Source organism: Notolepis coatsorum, assembly GCF_963971535.1.
Source record: "Notolepis coatsorum genome assembly, chromosome: 6".
In the NCBI taxonomy this organism is placed as follows: Eukaryota; Metazoa; Chordata; class Actinopteri; order Aulopiformes; family Paralepididae; genus Notolepis; species Notolepis coatsorum.
The window spans coordinates 93,820,013-93,842,595 of record NC_140170.1 but is presented as its reverse complement, the minus strand read 5'-3'; the positions used below and the strand labels follow the sequence as shown (position 1 = coordinate 93,842,595).

The 22,583-nt window shown below is 43.1% G+C and overlaps 1 protein-coding gene across 1 annotated transcript in view; it reads left to right on the top strand.

Annotated features, from left to right (window-relative positions):
• The first annotated feature begins 2,238 nt into the window (after positions 1-2,238).
• Positions 2,239-22,583, top strand: part of znfx1 (zinc finger, NFX1-type containing 1) — a 59,507-nt gene continuing 39,162 nt past the window's right edge. The window contains exons 1-10 of the mRNA XM_084316868.1: positions 2,239-2,586; positions 2,876-3,110; positions 4,004-4,356; positions 4,718-4,897; positions 5,544-5,650; positions 9,788-10,026; positions 11,626-11,757; positions 12,220-12,368; positions 15,176-15,319; positions 19,265-19,379. Of these exons, the coding sequence (XP_084172994.1) occupies positions 2,362-2,586; positions 2,876-3,110; positions 4,004-4,356; positions 4,718-4,897; positions 5,544-5,650; positions 9,788-10,026; positions 11,626-11,757; positions 12,220-12,368; positions 15,176-15,319; positions 19,265-19,379 (1,879 nt within the window). The 5' untranslated portion in view covers positions 2,239-2,361. The remainder of the gene's footprint in view (positions 2,587-2,875; positions 3,111-4,003; positions 4,357-4,717; positions 4,898-5,543; positions 5,651-9,787; positions 10,027-11,625; positions 11,758-12,219; positions 12,369-15,175; positions 15,320-19,264; positions 19,380-22,583) is intronic.

Sequence of the window (22,583 nt, the reverse complement as noted above, 5' to 3'; positions counted from 1 at the left end):
AGAGAAAGACTTTTGTCTTGTTTACATCAGGGTCCCCCATTTCAATTCATCAGGACATATATGACATACATGACATACAGATAGACAGTACTGCTACATCTATACATTTATGACATACCAGATTTGCAAATACAGTACTGTTTGTGATACAAAAATAGTCCAGAAAAGAGAGTATATACATTTGACGTAAAAACTGTACATTGGAGGAGGTTGGGTGGGGTTGGGTGGAATATTGACAAAACCATACTAGGTAATTTACTGTACATTGGAGGGGGTTGGGTTAGGACATTTACAGGGGCCAGTTTCGAATTGCAGTCTCCCGTAGGTGTTCTTTGAGAGTGGTTTTGAAAGTGGGTAGTGATTCACATTCCTTTACAGCTTTGGGTAGGGCGTTCCACATTGATGTGGCATAATTGCAAAACGTGTTTAGTCCCTTGTTTGAGCCGAATCTGGGTTTAACATGATTTGTGGAGCTCTCTCTGGTGTTGTGATCGTGGTATTCACTGACCTTTGGGAAGTATTTTGACATGTACATAAAGGTCAGTGAATATGTACATGGGTACCTTGGTCGTGTAGTGTATCTTGTAGACCAGGCCCATTGCAAGTTGCTGTACTCTGTCGTCTACTCTAAGCCATCCTAGGTTGTCAAAGTGGGCAGGGGTGAGGTGGGTTCTAGGAGTAAGGTCAAGCAGCAGTAGTCTGACCAGTTTGTTTTGAGATGTTTGTAATTTTGTTTTTAGCGCCTTTGAGGTGCTTTGGTACCATGAGGTGCAAGCATAGTCGTAGTACCCTTGTATGAGTGCTCCTGCCTTCAGGGTGTTCTTGTTTACCAGAGAGGAGATCCGGTACAAGAATCGAGTTCGTTGGTTGACTTTTTTTATTACATTGGATGCCATTTTGTCACAGTAAAGATTAGCCTCTAGGATGGAGCCCAGGTAGGTAATTTCATCTTTCCTTGTGACAATATTGTCACCCACTGTAACTGAGAAGCCGTCGGTCTTGCTGAGTTTGTTATTTGAACCGAAGAGAATGGACTCTGTTTTGCCCAGGTGTAATGATAGTTTGTTGTCGGCGAGCCATATGCAGATTTTGCCTAGTTCCTAGTACTACATTTAGCTATGCGCAGATAATCCCTTAGAAAATAGGTGTGAATAATATCAAACCTAATATTACATTTCTTTTCTCTTCATTTCATTCTTGTTATTCCATTCAGCGAGCACCAGAGGAGCTGATATACATATCCCAGGTGTCTGCCTGTATACCGGCATGGACAGGCTGAGACTAGGACCACCTGACCACGAAAATCACATGAGAGGTACACAATATGGTTCCCCATCACGTCTGCACTGAGCAGTTAGGGGTGGGGTCAAACTCCATTCAATACAATCCTGCAATTAAAATCAGAATAAAATCAAAATGTAATAATGACTCTGGTATGACCATTTCATGGCTGTGTCAATGTTTCCCTTTGCAGATCATGTTAATGGCCCATGTTTAAATGGGCACAATGAAGGTGAGAACAGGGGAGAGAATGATAGGGCAGAGCTGGCTGCAAGAAGGGGAGGTGCAGCAGGCCAAGGCGGGAGAGGAGGAGGAGGAGAAGAAGGGGGCGGACGAGGGAGAAATCGAGGTGGGAGAGGGAGAGGTCAAAGAGAGGAAGGAAGGGGAGAGGGACGAGAGCTTGGGATGGGAGGGGCGGGTGGAGGGAGAGGAGGAGCAGACAGAGGGAGAGGAGCTGAAAGAGGAGCGAGGAGGGGAGGCGGAGGAGGAGACAGAGGGAGAGGCGCAGAGAGAGGGGGAGGAGCAGAGAGAGGGAGTGGAGGTGAAAGAGGAGCGAGGAGGGGAGGCGGAGGAGGAGACAGAGGGAGAGGCGCAGAAAGAGGAGGAGGAGCAGAGAGAGGGAGTGGAGGTGAAAGAGGAGCGAGGAGGGGAGGCGGAGGAGGAGACAGAGGGAGAGGCGCAGAAAGAGGAGGAGGAGCAGAGAGAGGGAGTGGAGGTGAAAGAGGAGCGAGGAGGGGAGGCGGAGGAGGAGACAGAGGGAGAGGCGCAGAGAGAGGAGGAGGAGCAGAGAGAGCGAGAGGAGGTGAAAGAGGAGCGACAAGGGGAGGCGGAGGAGGAGGCAGGGGAGAGAGAGGGGGAGAAAACCATGGGATTCAGAGGAGAGGGGGATATGGGGCAGAGGGAGCAGGAGGAGAGAGAAGAGGAGGTGCTGCAGGGGAAAGAGGCCAAAGAGACGACACCCGGAAGGCCCGTGGACTGGGATTCAAAACATTAGAAGAGCTCTCTGAGAAGGACCCGTCCGAAGTTGCCATCACCCTCTCCACCAACCCCAACCTGAAGGTCCACCTGGCAGAGAGCGAGATGAGGCAGGACCTGGTCCAGCTCCTGTGCCTGGTTCTATGCAAGGCCTTCCAGGCACGGACAGACAGGGGTACTCTGCAGCACCTGGCCGGCGTGGTGAAAGACTCAGGGTTCCTCCGCACCGTCCTGCCCCATTACGTAGCAGGCATGGGTTCAGAGTCCAACCCCGGCCGCAGGGAGCAGTACCCACAGCACCTAGACAACATCCTGACTCTTCTGTCTAATGTAAACGAATTAATGAATGGAGGAATGGATGGATGAATGAATGAATTAATAAGTGCAAAAATGAATTAATCAACCTATCTTTCAATGAATGATTGTTTGATTAATTAATAAATTAATTGAATGACTGACTGATTGATTGAATACATTAGTGAGTGAGTGAGTGAATGAATAAATGAATGAACAAACAAATGAGAAATGTGTCAAGTAAGCATCAATCATGACAGAGACCGAAACATGTTTTCATCATAGCATCCACTAATAAAAGCCCCTCTGTGATGTTTGTGATCAGGTGCTCAGCACTTACCCGGCCAGCTCGGTCCAGGCGGTGTCCATGCTGGTGGCCCTGCTCCAAGCCTCCATCAACAGCCTGCGGGCATCAGGTGTGGACGTCCAGCCTCAGACAATGGAACAGCTGGAGAGTATGCAGGGCCTGGTGAACCACCTCCAGGAGCGCTCCAGGGAGGGGACTCTCCGTTCAGACAGGGACAGCTACGCCCTCCTACCCAACGGAGGCGATAACCCAGGTAATGTTCCTTGGTGTCTGTATTTAATGGATGTTTTATTTTTATTTTTTTAAGTCTACATGTTGATTTACAGCTCCTCGGATCTAATATCTTACAGTTGTAAAATGAAAGCAGTGATGCTTATTATTACCTTTATTTAGCCAGATAAAACGTTACGAACAGGTTTCTTAAATGTTACTTGTCCTTTCGGACAAGTTATGTTTTCATTGATTTTTGCTACCGGGCATTGCGGTAGAGAGAGAGAGAGAGGAGGAATGGGAGATAGACCGGGGAAGACATTCGGCAAAGATCACCAGGTCCAGGAGTCGAACCCGGGTCGGCCGTGTTGCACCGTAGTGCTGTATGCGGTGCGCCACTCGGGCGCCCTAAGAACAGGTTTCTTATTTACAATGTCGATCTGGTCCAAGAGGCCCCAACAGGAATACACAAAACAAAAAAAGATTATATATTAATAATAAAATAATAATACAGTTAATACAATCATGAATCATAAACAAATAAACACATGCACAGCCTATGTACCAAAGCAATAAACAGGGGAGGAGTAGGGGCGGGGGGGGGGGGGGGGAATGTATGTGTATGTGTGTGTGTATTTGTTTGTGTGCGCGCATGTGTATGCAAACAGATGCGTGTGTCTAGGTGCGAGTATGAAGATGAATGAGTACTTGCATGTTGTGTGTGAGAGGGTGAATGTAAGTGTGAAACTGGGGTATCAGCAAGAGCAGGAGGGATCTACTAAGAGGGTGTTGAGTATATTCTTGAAGGCAATCAGTGAAGTAAGAGCTGTAAGTTTAAGGGTGCTCTGATGTTCATAAGATCACAGCTACAAGCAGCCTTATGTACAGTGCTGCTGTATGGATGAATTCCATCACATCCACTTCCCTTCCCAACAGATGGGCAGACGGGGCAGGACTTCAGGACCCTGCCCATCTACCCGACCGCGGAAGAGTTCCACCAGGACCAGAGGCCCTTCCTCAGAACCAACCTCACCTCCCGGCGCTACATCAGCACCCAGCTGTACCTCGACACCCACTTCCGGCTGCTGAGAGAGGACTTTGTCCGGCCACTCCGTGAGGGGATCCAGCAGCTGCTCTTTAACCGCCTGGGAGGGGGACAAAGCAACGGCCCGATGAAGGGGAAGCGCTTTGATGACATCAGGGTGTATTATGATACACAACTGGTCGTGCCGATGTGCACCCAGGCGGGCATGGCCTATATGCTTCATTTTAACCCTGAGCCTCTGCAGGTCAGTCTTTTGGATTTTTTTTTACTGTTTTGATATTTTAGTAATACAACAGCAAAGGTTTATATGATCATTGTACTGGTTCTGCAGTGAAAACACAAATTCTACACAGTAGGTTATTAATCATGATTCAGATGAACTAGAATCCTGTTATTTTTTATGGGCTTATGGAACTTCAGATTTTGATACAGGCCACTTTAGAAACTGTAATTGTCCATGGCTCATGGTTACATTACATATTAGAAACATGATAAAATAGCACAAGACACAATCACACATTTTCATAGGTGTATTAAATCTTTAACTATGAAAATTAAATAAACCACATCATTTACAATTACCCCCCTCTCTTGCTTTCCCACAGTTTGTGCGCTGGCAGAACTCGAAGAGGTTGATCTATGGCTCCCTGGTTTGCCTCTCCTGTGATGAGTTTCAGAGCTTCCTGTTTGCCACGGTGTCGGACCGTCAGCCTGAGGAGCTTGAGAGAGGTTTAGTCCAGGTCATCTTCTCAGAGGAGAGCAGGCACAAGCTGGCCACAGTGGAGGTAGGTGCAGTACAGTGGGCAGTCCACTACCCTGATTATTAAGCTGTACCTATGTCTCTGTCTAATATATTTTTTCATGCTTTCTGCATTACTGCTGCACTGTTGCTCCTGCCTCCTGTTTCCAAGATGCATTGTTTGAGAGATCCTGCAGTAGATTAGATTAGATTAGATTAGATTAGATTAGATTAGATTAGATTAGACTAGATTCAAATTGTATTGTCATTATACAGCACAAGTACAGTGTACAACCAAGTTTGGCATCCAACCAGAGTGCAAAGGTAGCAGTAAAGTGAAACAGCAATATACAATGTACAGGTGATTAAACTGGGTACACAATATACTAATTAGTACTACTGAGTGTAGTACTAATCAGATGTATGTACAGTGTTGTAGTATAATATGTACAGTGATACAGGTGTAAAGACAGTAGTCATACTGGCCAGCAGCGTAACTAGTAAGAGTAGGATATGTACAGATATAGAAATAGTATACTATCTACAGATATGTAAAAGGTATATACAGTACTGATGCAGGCTAGACCTATACAATGTATTGCCCTCATATCTAAACAACTTTACATGGGGAATTCTTGTTGAGAGAAAATAAGACCTAACGGTTCCATATAAAACCTCACTACATTCTACAGACAGGCCAGGCGTTCCTGATGGTGGAGACCACGGCATACTTTGAGGCGTACCGTTACGTTCTGGAGGGCCTTCAGGAGGTGAAGGAGGAAGATTTGCCTTTTCAGAGGTATGCGTGCCTGTGTGTATCAGTACCTGTGTGTTTGTGCACATGTTTGTGTGGGTGTGTGAAAGGAAGTGTAGGATCTGCCGGTGTCTCACTCCTAACCAGAGGAGTATTGCACGTTCAAGGTCTTAGTTCTAATTAAATTCCTGTATGCTCTTTGATAAGGCATCATGGGAGGATGGTTTCATATGCGTCCCTACTGCCTCTTGTGCTGCCAGTGCTCAAATGCAGTATGACCCTAACTCCAAATTAAAACTTCTTCAACCATTATCTGAAATACATTATATATATATTTTTTATCTAACCCTAACCAACCGTACTGTCATGCACTTGTCCTAATAAACTAACCTACACTGTAACACGCAACACTTTGATGAACATTGTTACTCAGCTGATAGAGTTGTTCCCTTCCTGATGACTTGTCGTACAGAACTTGTAAGTCGCTTTGGATAAAAGTGTCAGCTAAATGACTAAATGTAAATGTAAATGTCAATGACAGACAAAGGAATATTCCCACAAGATATACTTCATGTCTCTGCTGCAGGTGTGTGTGTGTGTGTGTGTGTTGAGGGGCTGATATGGTTGTTACATGGGTGTCCAGTGTCGTTCTTTTACAAAAATGGTACAAAATAATTGATCCTAAATACTAAAGAAATACAATAAAATATATAATAATTAAAAAACAAACAACAACAAAACATAAAATAGAGTCTTAGTTGTCGTTATGTTATATAACTACGGGCAGTCCTGATCAGCTGCCACACATACATTATTTCATAGGTTTATCTGGTCTGTTCTCTCAGTGCCCTCCCACAGCTATTCATTACTTGAAGATAATACATTTTATGAGGGGGAAACCCATTTACAGTTTGTTGGGCGACGCCTTCCTTTTGGAACTTTAGTCTTTAACCCTACATTGCTCTCAAGAGTGCAACATAGGGCGCCCCAGTGGCGAACCACATAGCGCGCTCAGCCGTGACACGGCCGACCCGGGTTCGACTCCCGAACCCGTCGTTATTTGCCGAATGACTTCCCCCCACTCTGTCTCCCATTCCTCCTCTGTCTCTCCTTACTGGACTGCCCAGTAGAAATAAAGCGATAAAACGCCAAAAAAATTAATCTTTAAGAGTGCAACATAGAAGACTTTACAAATAAGTTTCATGGTGCTTCCAAAAGAGTATCATGGTAGGCCTATTCCCCTACATTTTATGTCCTGTATATGTGGCCCTTGAAGGACTCATGAATGAAGCAAATATTTGATGTGGATGCACAACAGAGATGTTAGCCCTCAGCTCATGGGGCTGAGGTTGAGACTGAAATCCTCCTTCACAACTTGTATGAGCTGTGATAGTGATGGTGTGTAGGTTTGTTTGAGCTGTGATAGTGATGGTGTGTAGGTTTGTTTGAGCTGTGATAGTGATGGTGTGTAGGTTTGTTTGAGCTGTGATAGTGATGGTGTGTAGGTTTGTGTGAGCTGTGATGGTGTGTAGGTTTGTGTGAGCTGGGATGGTGTAGGTTTGTGTGAGCTGTGATGGTGTGTAGGTTTGTGTGAGCTGAGCTGTGATAGTGATGGTGTGTAGGTTTGTGTGAGCTGTGATAGTGATGGTGTGTAGGTTTTAAGGTTTGTGTGAGCTGTGATGGTGGTGTGTAGGTTTGTGTGAGCTGTGATGGTGGTGTGTAGGTTTGTGTGAGCTGTGATGGTGTGTAGGTTTGTGTGAGCTGTGATGGTGTGTAGGTTTGTGTGAGCTGTGATGGTGTGTAGGTTTGTGTGAGCTGTGATGGTGTGTAGGTTTGTGTGAGCTGTGATGGTGTGTAGGTTTGTGTGAGCTGTGATGGTGTGTAGGTTTGTGTGAGCTGTGATGGTGTGTAGGTTTGTGTGAGCTGTGATGGTGTATAGGTTTGTGTGAGCTGTGATGGTGTGTAGGTTTGTGTGTGATACGTGGGTTAGTTGATATAACAAAGTTCTCCACTCGAAGCCAACTCCAGTATCGGTCCATCAAGACAATGGGTCTCATTCCCGAACATTTTTCAAAGATATATTCTGGAAGACTTATCTTAGAACCACTGAGACATAATCTATGACAAGTACACTCTGAGTCCTGAACGTGCTGGAGATATGTCTTAAGTGGCTGAAACGGTTGCAGAAATTATATGATCTGATATCTGCTTGGAGAATGGCATTCTGTCGTAAACTCCAAAGCGCATTCCCGTTCAGCTCATTTGCATACAAAACACCGCCTCCATAGCTCCTTATAAGGCAACTGATGACGCAGCTGTGTGAAATGGAATGGCGGAAGTGCTTTGCGAGCCGCGTGATTACGAAACCTAGCGTCAGTCAGTGCTATTCAGAGAGCGTCTCCGAGAAATGCGGCTAGGTTTCGTAATCACGCTTGCGCCCATCAAAACTAGATTAGATTAATGTATTGGCATCATATACAGCTCGCGGTACACACCTGCCGCAGCGCGCGCGCACACACAGACACACACACGCGCGCGCGCAGTACTGTATATGAATGAATGAATGACATATAATATACATAGCCTACGGCGGGCGTAATGAATGAACGCAGTATATGGCTTATTATTCCATAATTAAGCCTATAGGCTACTGTTCATTCGTAGGCGCACACAAGACTTGCTATGGAATATTAATGCTGTCTATTTCCACCGATTAGTTTTAGTTCTTATTTATTTATCCACTGTCATTTCAGTGTTGGTGTATAGGCTATATATAGTGTATTTCAATATAAGTTTAATTGATTAATGATATATTCGAAGGAATGCAGGTTTATAGCTATATCAACCCCCTCCAATGTATAGTAAATGACCAAGTATGGTTTTGTCAATATTCCAATGTACAGTTTTGCTTGTACAGTGTAAGGCTATCCCCCACCCACCCCTCTTACCCAACCTCCTCCAACAGTTTCTACGTCAAATGTACTCTCTTTTCTGGACTCTTTTTGTATCACAAACAGTACTGTATTTGCAAATCTGGTATGTCATAAATGTATATGTAGCAGTACTGTCTATCTGTGTCATGTGTGTCATATATGTTATGATGAATTGAAAATGGGGGACCCTGATGTAAACAAGACGAAATTCTTTCTCTGGTCTGCATCCCCTTATGTAATTGAGCTGTACTGTACTGTACCCATTCTGCAATCTGTTAATAAAGTTTTCAATCAATCAATCAAACAAAGGTCTGTCCCATTGTATACCAATCAATGGGATACATTGCATGTTGACCTGCATTCTTTCAAATGTATATAATTAATCATTAAAACAGATGTGTAACAAATAAGAAATACAAATTCCACAGAAGGCATTAAATTATTATTATTTTCAATCATTTCACAATAATTGCATAATTGTGTTTGAATATCTGAGTAATTATTTGTCCAAAATAGCTGGTTCAGATATGGTTAATCCAGCTGCCCTGTGATCAGATGAATCCATATTATTTATTTTTCCGACATCAAATTCGTAATTTCTTATCGTACAAATATTGTCATATTTATTTTAATTATGATTAAGTAATTAATTCCAAGGAGGCCTGTAGCGTTGACGTGAAGGAATCACTATGAGAACACAGTCTGTCAAGTTATAATAACATTTTAAATTAGTCAATCAATCATGAGATTTGATCGTGGGCTGAGAGCATATTTAAGTGTGCTCCTCAGCACTCTTAGATCTGCTCTCAAATAAGATCTCAGGAAAATTTGAGGACTCCCACTCCCAGCCCTAATATGTCTTAAATAGGCCGAAATCTGGCTAAGACGAGATATTTTGTCGTAACTTCGTTCGAGAATGAGACCCAATGACCTGCATGGCAGATATAACTATGTCTGCTAAATGTTGTAATCAACAGTCATCAGTCGATAACATTTTTGTTTTGCAACCTTCTCTTCCTATGCAGAGCAAGTCACAACTAATTTATGAGAGGTCAGAGGTGGCAACATTGTTTCATACATGATAACATCAACCTTTATTCAGGGATTTATATTGGACTCTTGGAAAGCTTTATAACCCAACCCTAAACTGGTTAGAAATAGGCATCGCGGAACAGGAGCCCTTTTATTTACATTTCAGACCGATAGACAATACATTCTAATGAATTCCATCCATCTGTAACACCACCAGGTACATAGTGGAGTGCAATCCAGATGTGCGCCCCCCGGCCTACCTGGACAGGGGAGATACCTACAACCTGGCATCAATAGCTGAACCTGAGTCCCAGAGCAGCATGCAGCCCTTTCACAGCCTGGAGCCGGAGGCCTGGCCCACGATGGAGGAACTGGGGCTGGATGAGTCTCAGATGAGAGCCTTGCAGCTGGCCCTCACCAAGGAGCTGTCCATCATACAGGGGCCTCCAGGCACTGGTAAGACACCATAAGGTCCTTCAGAGGTTTGGGTTAGTGGTCTGCAAGGGCCTTGAAATAAAGCCCGAGCCCTGCCCGAGCCCGTGAACTTCAGGCCCTGCCCGAAAATAAGCCCGACTGTAAATAATATTTTAAGCCCTAGCCCGCGTGAAAACCAGAAAAAAATTATTATTATTATTATTAAAATATAATTTTTTTTGTATTTGTTTTAAATATTCGAAACACGGTTTTATATGAACGTAATAAATAAACAAAACTAAGAAGCATTTACATAGCCTGTTTCGCAATGCCGTCTCCCAGTGCTCGCTTATATAGACTGACTCACACATCAGCCTCGTAAAACGTATTGAAGGCTATAGAATCTTCTTTGACACACACACACACACACACACACACACACACACACACACACACACACACACACACACACACACACACACACACACACACACACACACACACACACACACGACACACAATAGCCTACTCAGTCAAACAAACAAACAGAAAACAGAAATCAGATTTCGAGCAGAGCAACGTAATGAAAATCACAACAAAACAGGTAGCGAGTCGCGACCCAGCAAATAATAAACATATCACTCACCACGACGTCAGCAACGCGTTGAACACCGTTAACAAAACCGGCTACATACATCCCAAGAACAAATTAAAACGTTCGCCAACTGGCTATATTCCAACACAACCAATCGAGTTGAACTTGTCCCCTGAGTTCTCCCTGCGCGCTGCAGTAATTACATCCAAATGTTTCTCTGGCGCAAAAGAGAAAGCGAATCTTAAAACGAAGGTTATCCTATAACCCTAGTTATATGAAAAAAAAAAAAAACGGCGGTGCCCGGGCCCGGCCGAGCCTGAATTATTTATTAAAAAAAAGCCCTACCCAGCCCGAACCCGCCGGGCCGGGCCGGGCCCCGTCGGGCCTGGGCAAGGTTGCAGTGCACTAGTTTGGGTTGAGATGAATGGATGGATGGATGGATGGATGGATGGATGGATGGATGGATGGATGGATGGATGGATGGATGGAGGATTCAATGGATGATGGACTGACTGAATTAATGAATGGTGCACAAATTAATGAATCAAATGATGAATAAATTAATCTCAAACGGTTATCCTGGCTCTTAATAAGGAGCTGACCCTCAAATGAATACCTGGTGGCACCGATGAATGAATCAAATAATGAACGAATGATGAGGTTCATATAGTATAGAGAGCCTTTCCTTTTGACACTAATGCAGAATAATGCAGTTAACCAGGTGTGTCTGTCTCTATAATTAGTTGAACAAAAGTTAATTTATGGATGTAAGAACAAATTAATGCATGAATGGTTTTGACTGATTGGTTGATGAATGAATTGAATGAACTCACAAATTAATATTAATTAGTTCTTTACCAAGGGGACGACTTGATGGATCTGCTGTCCAAGTACAAATGTGTTTTAATAAATACGACAACAAAATAGTTGTCGTATGAGTAGTATGACGCACAGCAAAAAAATCTACTTTTAGTGTGACAAATAAAACAAAACTTGAACTTGAACTATAACTTTGATCTAATATCTAATATTCTCTCCTTCATCAGGAAAAACCTATGTCGGTCTGAAGATCGCCCAGGCTCTGTTGACCAATGAGGCCCTTTGGACCAATGTGTTGAACAATGCCCCTATGCTAGTAGTGTGCTACACTAACCATGCCCTGGATCAGTTCCTTGAGGGTGAGTCACACTGTGATCATCTCTCCCATTACACCTCTGCAGCTGAATACATTTGTGATGTGTGATTTGACGATCCTTCCCGATCTCCTCAAGTGTAACTGGGCAAGAATCCTAGGTACCTTTGTTTTTACATTAAATTCCTGCTATGTAAGATAAGATAAGATGATCCTTTATTAATCCCCTTGGGGAAATTCGGGTGTCAAAGCAGCATGGGGGGGGATACAGGGTGGGGGATACATAGCTTCACAGTCCTATACAGTCCAGTATCTATATACACTATAATATAAAAAAGTACAAAACACAAGATAGTCCAGTGATAAGAGTCCAGCACTCCAGTTATGTACAGTATACTGCTTATGTGAAGCGTCCCTCGTTTGAAGCCCCCTGCTGTGTATGCAGTGGACATAAAGTCTATGTTTGAATTGGTCAATCTGACGCTAATGATTTTCCTCCGTCTTGCAGGCATCCACAGGTTTCTGCCAGAGGGCATCGTGAGGGTAGGAGGCAGAAGCAACAGTGAGATCCTGAAGCCCTTCACGCTACGGGAGTTGACCCGGTCACTTAAATTAAAACGCAGCCTGCCAGTCCACCTGCGTGCTGCATACAGTGAGGTGAACCGTCTGACCCACCATGCGACTATTGCACCAGTACAAAACAAAACACTTGTTCATTCTACACTCCTTCACCCTGCTCATCAAAGATGTATAGCCACATTATGATTGTTACGTGTCGTTTTGGATTTCCCTCTGCAGACTTGGTAGATGTGCACTGGGCAGGAGAAACCTTGGACAAGCTATCATCCCTCATCAATATGGCATTGATTCTTATCGTGTATTTTATACAGAGAACTTCCTGAATGATCCTATTTTGCTGGAGTAGGCACAGCACCGCGCTGAACAGTCTTCAACTCTGTTTCTTCCACTCGCATCCTTGTCTACCAGGAGAGTGACAGAGCTCTCTAGGAGGAGATATAACCAAATAGAATAGATCAGTGTTCCATACAGTTTATTTCTTTGTTTCTCCACAATGGTTCGTGTGCACAACGCTATGAGCAATGATGAAAGCATCGACCTGCACTCGCGGATAATGTCCCCAACGTCATTGCAGATGAGCACAACCTAAATGGTCCTTTGAGTTTGAAATAAAGGTGTGAATGAATGAGTGAATGAATGAATGAATGAATGAATGAATGAATGAATGAATGAATGAATGAATGAATGAATGAATGAATGAATGAATGAATGAATGAATGTCCTTAGTTATTGTAATGTGTGGGCAACAGAAAGGTACGGCAAATGGACACGTTTCAACACACAGCCTTCACAAGGCCTCTCTGGCTGAAAGGCATCCGTTCGTTGTACCATTCTGCTGCCCACGCATTGAAATAACTACTATTAAGGACATTATCTATGGGTGCTAGTTGTTCCTTTCATTGCTGTTATCAAGACCCTACACCCAGTAAGAGGCGGTTTGAAAAAGTTGTGCGAGTGTTGTGCTCGCACGCACCTGCCATTTTCTTTTTCTCCTACATACTTTTGGTATGATGGGTCATGTAATATCATAGGTAGGTAATATATTGTCCCGGCTATGGGTCTGATATAGCCGTAGCCACTCACAAGTTGTCATAGGCATTCTTCACGGATTACATTAATTTATAGCTGAATAGGTGGGTCCTATTATAGAATTAGACTAATGTTTGTGTGTATCAAGATGATACTGTGGGACGTACAGTAGACACACCAGGCCCTGAAATTGAAGCACATTGAGATGATATTGTGGGACGTATAGTAGACACACACAGCAGGACCTGGAATTGAAGCACATTTAGATGATACTGTGGGACGGACACAGCAGGGCCTGGAATTGAAGCACGTTGTAGCAAAGTGTCCATATGGCCTGGATGTTTCCTTTATAGCCGTCATCATTTACGCCCCATTGATTTCAGTGTGACACACTCACAACGCCTAATTCAATAAACAGTTTAGTGTCGGCTATTAAAGTTTGGACAGATTTTCAAAATGATTCTCGTGGAGACGGATTTGAGTTATATGGTATAATCCTGACTGATATGACAATGAATATCTTAATCAAACACTTTAACTGTAAAAACACATGAATCGCCAAGAGGGCACAAATTTCCACGTGAACTCTGGAAAATGTATGTTGGCAACACATAAAGTATGACCCCTGCAACGAGTGTGAGATTAGAAATGCATGCAGGCTTTGGAGCGCCCTCTGCTGGAGGGTGGACTGCCCTCTACTAAACCGGAGAATATGCTGTTGCATTCACCATGGCTGTCCACCTCATATTATTCCAGTGTTGTCCAGTTATCACATTAATGTTGTGTTTGATCCCATACTTACTGTATATGTTGTGTTTTTTTTTATATATTATAGGCCTCCCTACTAGGGATGCTCGATATTGGCTTTTTTACCGATACCGATATACCGATATTGTCCAACTCTTAATTTCCGATACCGATATCACATTTTAATGCCGATATCGGCCGATAATATCGGTAAGCCGATAATATCGGACATCATTTCTATAGAAATGTAAAAAAAAATATTTTTATTTTTATTTAATTTTTTGAAAACCGATACAGATATTTTCCGATATCACATTTTAATGCCAATATCGGCCGATAATATCGGTAGGCCGATAATATCCGACATCCCTACTCCCTAAGCTATTGTCAGCATTGGTTGTCATCACACGCACGCTTGCATGCACACACACACACACACACACACACACACACACACACACACACACACACACACACACACACACACACACACACACACACACACACACACACACTTTTCAACCTCTACACCAGTGGGTTGCAGTACATCTCTGTACATGTCCGGCAGTGTGGCTACACTGTGACCGGTTGGAGCCCCGGTCAAGGCCGTTGTCAGAAAGTGGTGTTGTTGTCCAGCAGGGGGCACTCTGTCCTCTGGACATGTCAGTCACAATGTTAGTGATAGGGACACCGTACAGCGGCGAGGGCCGTCCTTCACATGAGACGCTAAACCGAGGTCCTGACTGAATTTGGTCATTAAAGAACCAAGAGTGTCTACAAAGAGTAGGTTCCCCGACCAAATTCCCAATCAGGTCTCTGACATCGAGGCCACCTAATCATTCCTTCCCCTTAATTGGCTGATATTAATCCATGTCTCCTGAGCCTTTCAGCCAATGTGTAGTGTGATGTGTGCCTGGTGCCAGTGTATGGCAGCCATTGAGCCTGCATAGCCCAAGGTTGGATGCTACCAGTGGTGGTGAAGGAGACAATTTCCACCCTACATTGTGGGGAGGGCTTTGAGTGTCTAGAAAAGTGCTATATAAATGTAATGTTCATTAATTCATATCCCAGTTTCATCTGTAGTGTTGTGGTCATTCTCCCATTGGCAGATCTTCAAGGTGCTGCAAGAGGAGGAGACTCAGGTCCAGCAGCAGGCAGTGAGGCTGCAGTGTAGCCTGAAGGGGGTCCTCCGGGAGACCTTCCTGGAACGCCACATCTCAGAGGGCCACTGGGTCAGCCTGCGCTTCCCACCTGTGAGTAATAATGTCATTTAACTTTTTAGATCACTACACACTAGGGGTGTAGCGGTACGTGTATTCGTCCCGCGACTTCACGGTACGGACGTCACGGTTCGGTACATCCAGCCATATGACGAATACGTCTCATACGACACTATAGGTGAAACTGGGGTTGCACATTTTACACATTTATGCTCAATATATTTATTTTACTTTACACTTCCTTACTTTGATATTTAACGTTGAATATCAAGCTTGTATTGCCAAATTTAGATGATGAATAAACCGTTGAAGCTTGTGAAGGCATGATGACAAGCGGACAGAACAAATTAACAACCGCACACTCTGCACTGGGCTGGACTCTACACGAACACACACACACACCAACTTTCTCCCGCGGACTTTCTCTCACAGCTGATCCGAGAAAAAAAAGACTAATGCACTACATACTTTTCCCGGACTGATCATCTGAGCTCCTCTCCAGTCGAGGAGTAAATCCAAAATATTGATAAATCCTCTGCTATTGTTGTGTAACATGTCATCTCTAGTGGGGATCTGTAATAAAATCAAATCAAAATCTTCTCTAGAGTCTTATTTCTCTGCTTCACGTGAAGTTAAATCTACTCTAGAAGTGAAACTGATACTTAAAAAGCTTACAAAAGGGAGCTCCAGTAGCTCACCGCGTACCTCGGACGCTATTTCGGCGTCGGGGACAACCGTGCGCGTCACGGATCTGGGTTACACGAGTTCGACTCCCGGACTCGCCGTATTTTCTCAGAGTGTCTTTCCCCCGATCTATACCCCATTCAACCTGTTTCTGTCGGTCATACTTGACCAGAAAAAGCGATAAACGCTAAAAGAACCAGCTGACTGGTCAAAGTTTAAAAAAAAAAAAGCTTACAAAAGCCTGGTGGGGGTGGGGGCGGTAGGCAATTCATTTACTCAGTGGAACACAGAATGACACCGGTATCACTGACTACCGCGGCAAGCCTAGGTGGAACTAAGTATAACATTTATTTATATTTTTATATTTAATAATAATAATAATAATAATAATATTATAATAATAATAATAATAATAATAATAATAATAATAATAATAATAATAATAATAATAATAATAATAATAAATATATAATAATAATTATGAATATTATTTTCCTGTTGTACCGAACTCGTACTGAACCGTGACCCCAAAACCGAGGTACGTACCAAACCGTGGCTTCTGTGTACCGTTACACCCCTACTACACACTATATATATATATATATATATATATATATATATATATATATATATATATATATATATATATATATATATATATATATATATATATATATATATTATTTATTTATTTATTTAAAGAAGCCTAGCTGAATGAATGAATGAAAACTTTATTTAACAGATTGCAGAATGGGTACAATACAGTACGGCTCAATACATACAATTGTTAAGGGGATGCAGACCTGAGAAAGACGTTTGTCTTGTTTCCATCAGGGTCCCCCATTTTCAATTCATATAGACATTTATGACATACACAACATACATGACATTTATGGCATAGGGACATATAGGTATTTAGTACTGATACATTTGTGACATAACGGTATTCAAATATACAGTACTGTTACCCCTAGATCCTGACAGAGTATATACATATGATGGGGAGGGGACTGTACATTAGGAGGGGGTGGGTGGGTGGGAGGGAAATATACATACGGCGGGGAGGGAATATATACATATAATATATATAATATATACATAAGCTGGCTTATGAACTGGGGCTGGATCCCATTTGCTTTTGATTCACCCCTCAGCCCTTGGATGACATGAATACCTGTGTTGAAGCCTTCTTCATTATGGAGGTCACTTTGTGCGAGGAAGTAGTAGGGGGTGCTACAGCGAACACCTGCGGGCAATAAGTGCATTATTTGAATAATATTTGATTGAATCACGTTTAATTATTTTCTCAGTGGCCCAGTGTCAGACTGTGGTTGTACTGGGCAACGCCCAGGTGTGAATGTATATATAACTGTGAGTGTGAAGGAGAACCTACAGTACCCTGAGTAAATAAATGTAAATAATATTTACAAATCTTGGGAAAAAACTAAAACAAACGTAATTCATACATTGTGGATCTAATTGGGGCTGAAGTGAACAGATTTGATCACTTGCTCCAGCCTGCTTTCTCGAGGGTGGAGGGCATACTGTAGTGAACTAAACCGGCATAATTTATGGTTGGACCAATACATCACAAGTTTCGATGGGGATTCTGCTGCTAAGGGCTAGGGCCTAGGGCAGGGGTGTCAAACTCATTTTCACAGAGGGCCACATCAGCATTATGGTTGCCCTCAAAGAGCCAAAGACCGTATAAATGTTAATGTAATGTAAAATAAATGTAGCTACTAATTTACATATTGTTAAACATGTTGTTTCTGTATTTATTACTTATTCAAGTTATACATATTGCATATGCATTTGCATAGATGTAAAAATATATGTTGGCTTATGTTATTTTAACAAATAATTTTAGTTTATCAGAACCCCATATTACTCTATCAATCAAAGATCAAACCATTCAAGTAAATAACAAAGAAGAATATCATCAAATACAAGCTATGACATTAAGTTTGTTCAAAACCTTTTTGTCACAGTCAAGAGGGGCAGAACTAACAACTGTGAGCTGCAAAGAACACGTGGGACAGATGTAGCAGATGTTACAAAAACAAATGGCTGCACACAACCTAATTAAACTAATGGTTTAATTAACTTTAATTAACAGATTGCAGAATGTTTACATCAGGGTCCCCCATTTTCAATTCGTAATGAAATTGCTATTATGTGTCTGCATGAACACACAACTGTAACTGTACTCAAACATAACAAAATAAGGGTTGTCTCAGTTCACAACTATATTGATCAAGTTTTGGGTGGGACTTGTGTGCGTCCCTACAGCTTCGTATTCAATTGAGCGAGATGCTCGGTTATGTCACACAGCCAGTTTGCATCTGACAGTTCAGACAATATTTCTTCAACCCTTTGTTACTATTCCGCTTGGATCTTTTTTGTATTTTGGGCTGTAAAATTGTCAAAGAATGTCTGAGGAGTAAGTGCTTTTGGCTTTTTTCCTTTGTTACTTCATCAATACCTTAGATGTTCAACATACATGTATGTGTAAGAATGTGTAATAACTAAGGCTGTCAAAGTTAAAGCTTTATTAACGCAGCCATTAACCCACAATTCTTTTAACGCCGCAATTTTTTAACCCAAGATTAATGTTTAAAAATAAAAAAAATAATTTGTCAAATTGTCGTGGCGAGCCACATTTGGCCCGCGGGCCATGAGTTTGACACCTATGGCCTAGGGCCTTAGGGGTCAAGGGGACACACATTGGCATCCAGCCTGGGAGTTGTTTCTGTCTAATCTATTGGACACTTTTTGCATGAATTGTTAGCATTTGTTAGCACTGCTAGTGAAAATGAATGCTGTCCCATCATAGCATGTCTCATACTGGTATACTGTATATAGGACCTTCCAAGCAACTTCTTAACTTAAGTCTTTTGGTAGGTTTATTCTATGCACATAAGAGTCTCAGGTAAAAAACAGAGTACAGAGCATCTGATGAAGTGAGCCATGGATACAGGGTGTGCAACACCTATATACCGCTGAGCTAGATAAGAAATGGCTGTGCTGCGGTTGGGGGCGTGCCTACAATGTCACTTGGGAAAGGACAGAGTTAGCAAAAAGTGGCCTAGGGGAAAGAAATGAGCTGAGCCTCCCTTGTCACGCAGTGCTTGAGTAAACAGAATTAGCTAAAAGCCTAGTACAAAGTTATCAAGCATTTCAAAGGGTATAATGCGTGTTGATTTAAGCAATATAAGATTGCTTACATGCCGTAAGAGACATTGACTTCCTTCCCATCCCTGACTGCTATGTTTCTAACCTCTAACCTCTTAGGGTCAGGGATATTTTGAGACTTGCGGTGAGAAAATCTCTCTGATCCTGGAGTGGCTGGGTTTGGGTTCCACCGTCTTCCAGCAGAGGGCGACAGACGATGCAAATGGAAATGGAGGTGAGACTGTATGCATGCTGCTCAAGAGGATAGGATAGCGGTTCTCCAGTGTTTCCCTTACCACTGAAAAAGCAGGGGGGACCAGACCACCTGTTGTGGAGGCCTTTCCCCCCCGCCAAGAGAATATCCAGTGGGAAATGCTGATGACTCTTTCAATACTAATCTTCATTAAACTAGTAGGAGGTACTCCGGTCTCGAATCCGGGTGTCAGCATTGCCTCCGGCTTGGACCAGCCGTCATACTAACTCGTTTGGCTGAGTTAGTGGGAGGGAAGTCGATGGGGTGGTAATCTAGCGTTGTGGACAGCGACTCCTACAGGTCAGGTCAGGGCGCCTGCACAGCAAAAGACAGGAAGTGGTGAAGGCAGTGTGACCTCAGCCAGTGTTGCAGTGCTGGTATAACTCGGTATAACGGCGTTATACCTCGCTCACTGAGGCTGAAGTACGCGCAATCGCGCACGGAAATGTTCCCGCGTGTACGCGCAGTCACGCACACAAAAATCCGCTGTTCCCATTCATTGTAACTAAGTACCGGCTCGGCCCGGCCGGCGGCCACCGTTTTTACATAACAAAAGCACAGGTAGAGTAGGCTGACCAAACGTCCTCTTTTGCCCGGACATGTCCTCTTTTCACGCCCTGTCCGGGGCGTCCGGGGGGGGTTTATTAATTCATCGAAATGTCCGGGGGTTTCACTGTTTTTCAGTTTCAGTTTCACGGCCCTTTGCGAGCATCTGAAGGCTCGGGGCTGCATTTTTCGCCGAACATATAAATTACCGAATAAAGCGCTATTCGTTGCCGTTCGAATGCCATCTGGATCGCCAAAATCCGTGCCTCGGTTCTCGAGTTACATGCCGATATGTCAGGCATGCGACTTTTTACATGGCATTATCCAACCGGACTCCCGGAGAAGCATGCAGCTGCAGAGCCGCAGAGCCAGCGGCGCTCTCTGGGCCGCGCGCTGACGGCCGCGCTGTGAGGCAATAGTATCCAGCTGCAGGACGAGAGCACCAACACTCTAGGACCCTCGCTTCCATTGGATGATTTGGGTCACATGACCGTCCCACCCAATGGCTGAATTGGAGTATTGCACTGCGGGATTGATTGATTGATTGATTGATTGATTGATTGATTGATTGATTGATTGAAAACTTTATTAACAGATTGCAGAATGGGTACAGTACAGCTAAATACATACAATTGTTAAGGGGATGCAGACTAGAGACTTTCGTCTTGTTTACATCAGGGTCCCCCATTTTCAATTCATCATAACATATATGACATACACGACATACAGATAGACAGTACTGCTACATCTATACATTTATGACATATACCAGATTTGCAAATACAGTACTGTTTGTGATACAAAAGTTTCATACGCTGCTACCTTTTTCAGCTTCTCTATTTCAAGGCAAAAAAAAAAAAAAAAAAAAGATCGGTGCCAAAAAAAACTGTGCATGCGCGCGTGGAGCGTTTGACCTACTGTCAATTTGCCACTGCAACACTGACCTCAGCGTTACACTTCACCAATGAGAGTCCGCGCTGTCAGGTGAAAAGAGAGCCGCTGGCTGTCTCTGCATGTGTCGGAGGAAGCATGTGGTAGACCTCAGGGCTCTCTTGACCGACCAGTAGGGGGCACATGCACACAACGACCAGGTAGGGGAGGGGGGAATTGGCATAACGACTAAATTGGGATGGGATGAAAAGCACAGAAAATCAGGCGGTGAAAAAGAGGATACAATTTTTTTTTAACTTTTTTAACTAGTAGGAGGTAAAGAAATACATGCATAAAACATGCATACATAGGATTCAGATATTTATTCAGAGGTTCGATATGCTTCTGAGGACATCTTGTAAATGATTTAAACATTGTCTCTACACTACCTGGCTACCCATTACAGCAGAGGTGGAACTAAACCATACTACCTGGCTACCCATTACAGCAGAGGTGGAACTAAACCATACTACCTGGCTACACATTACAGCAGAGGTATAACTAAACCATACTACCTGGCTACACATTACAGCAGAGGTGGAACTAAACCATACTACCTGGCTACACATTACAGCAGAGGTAGAACTAAACCACACTACCTGGCTACCCATTACAGCAGAGGTAGAACTAAACCACACTACCTGGCTACACATTACAGCAGAGGTGGAACTAAACCATACTACCTGGCTACACATTACAGCAGAGGTGGAACTAAACCACACTACCTGGCTACCCATTACAGCAGAGGTAGAACTACCTGACTACCCAACAAACAAAAAACAAACAAATAAAATCTTGCTAGCTGTTTGGCCCTTTTCCATACAATCATCAAATCGCATGTTTGAACATGTCAGAGGCTGCCAAATACTCACTCACTCACTCACTCACTCACTCACTCACTCACTCACTCACTCACTCACTCACTCACTCACTCACTCACTCACTCACTCACTCACTCACTCACTCACTCACTCACTCACTCCCACCTACTCACTCACTCACTCCCACCTACTCACTCACCCAATCACTCCCTCCCACCTACTCACTCACTCACTCACTCACTCACTCACTCACTCACTCACTCACTCACTCACTCACTCACTCACTCACTCACTCACTCACTCACTCACTCACTCCCACTCACTCACTCACTCACTCACTCACTCACTCACTCACTCACTCACTCACTCACTCAAGTATGTGTTTAAGGATCGATTGTTTGTTTCAAATGCCTTAGATGGCCTTGCAGTGGAATACCTCACAGATATGTTCTTGAATGATACCCTTCACTCTTCTTAAGTACATGCTTTTAGTAGTTGCAAGAACAAGTACAAAAGGATAATGGCAAAGCTGCCATAATAAGCAGTTATGGTCCCAAGCTATCAAGTCTAGCAGCTGAGGTCACACCGGTACAATGCACTGATAGACTGAATACATACTCCTACTCTCTTAACTGTAGAAAGCAATTTTCCTCCTTGTTCCCTCTCTTTAACCTGCATTATGTATTGTCTTTATTGGTTTTATGTACTGTATGTATTACCTTTATATAAGAAGCCATTTGTGTATTGTTTGTTCTAATCTTTTTAATCTTGAATGTATGTGTGTATATATATATATATATATATATATATATATATATATATATATATATATATATATATATATATATACAGTTTTAGGACAGTGAACATTTAAACGTGAGTGTTATGT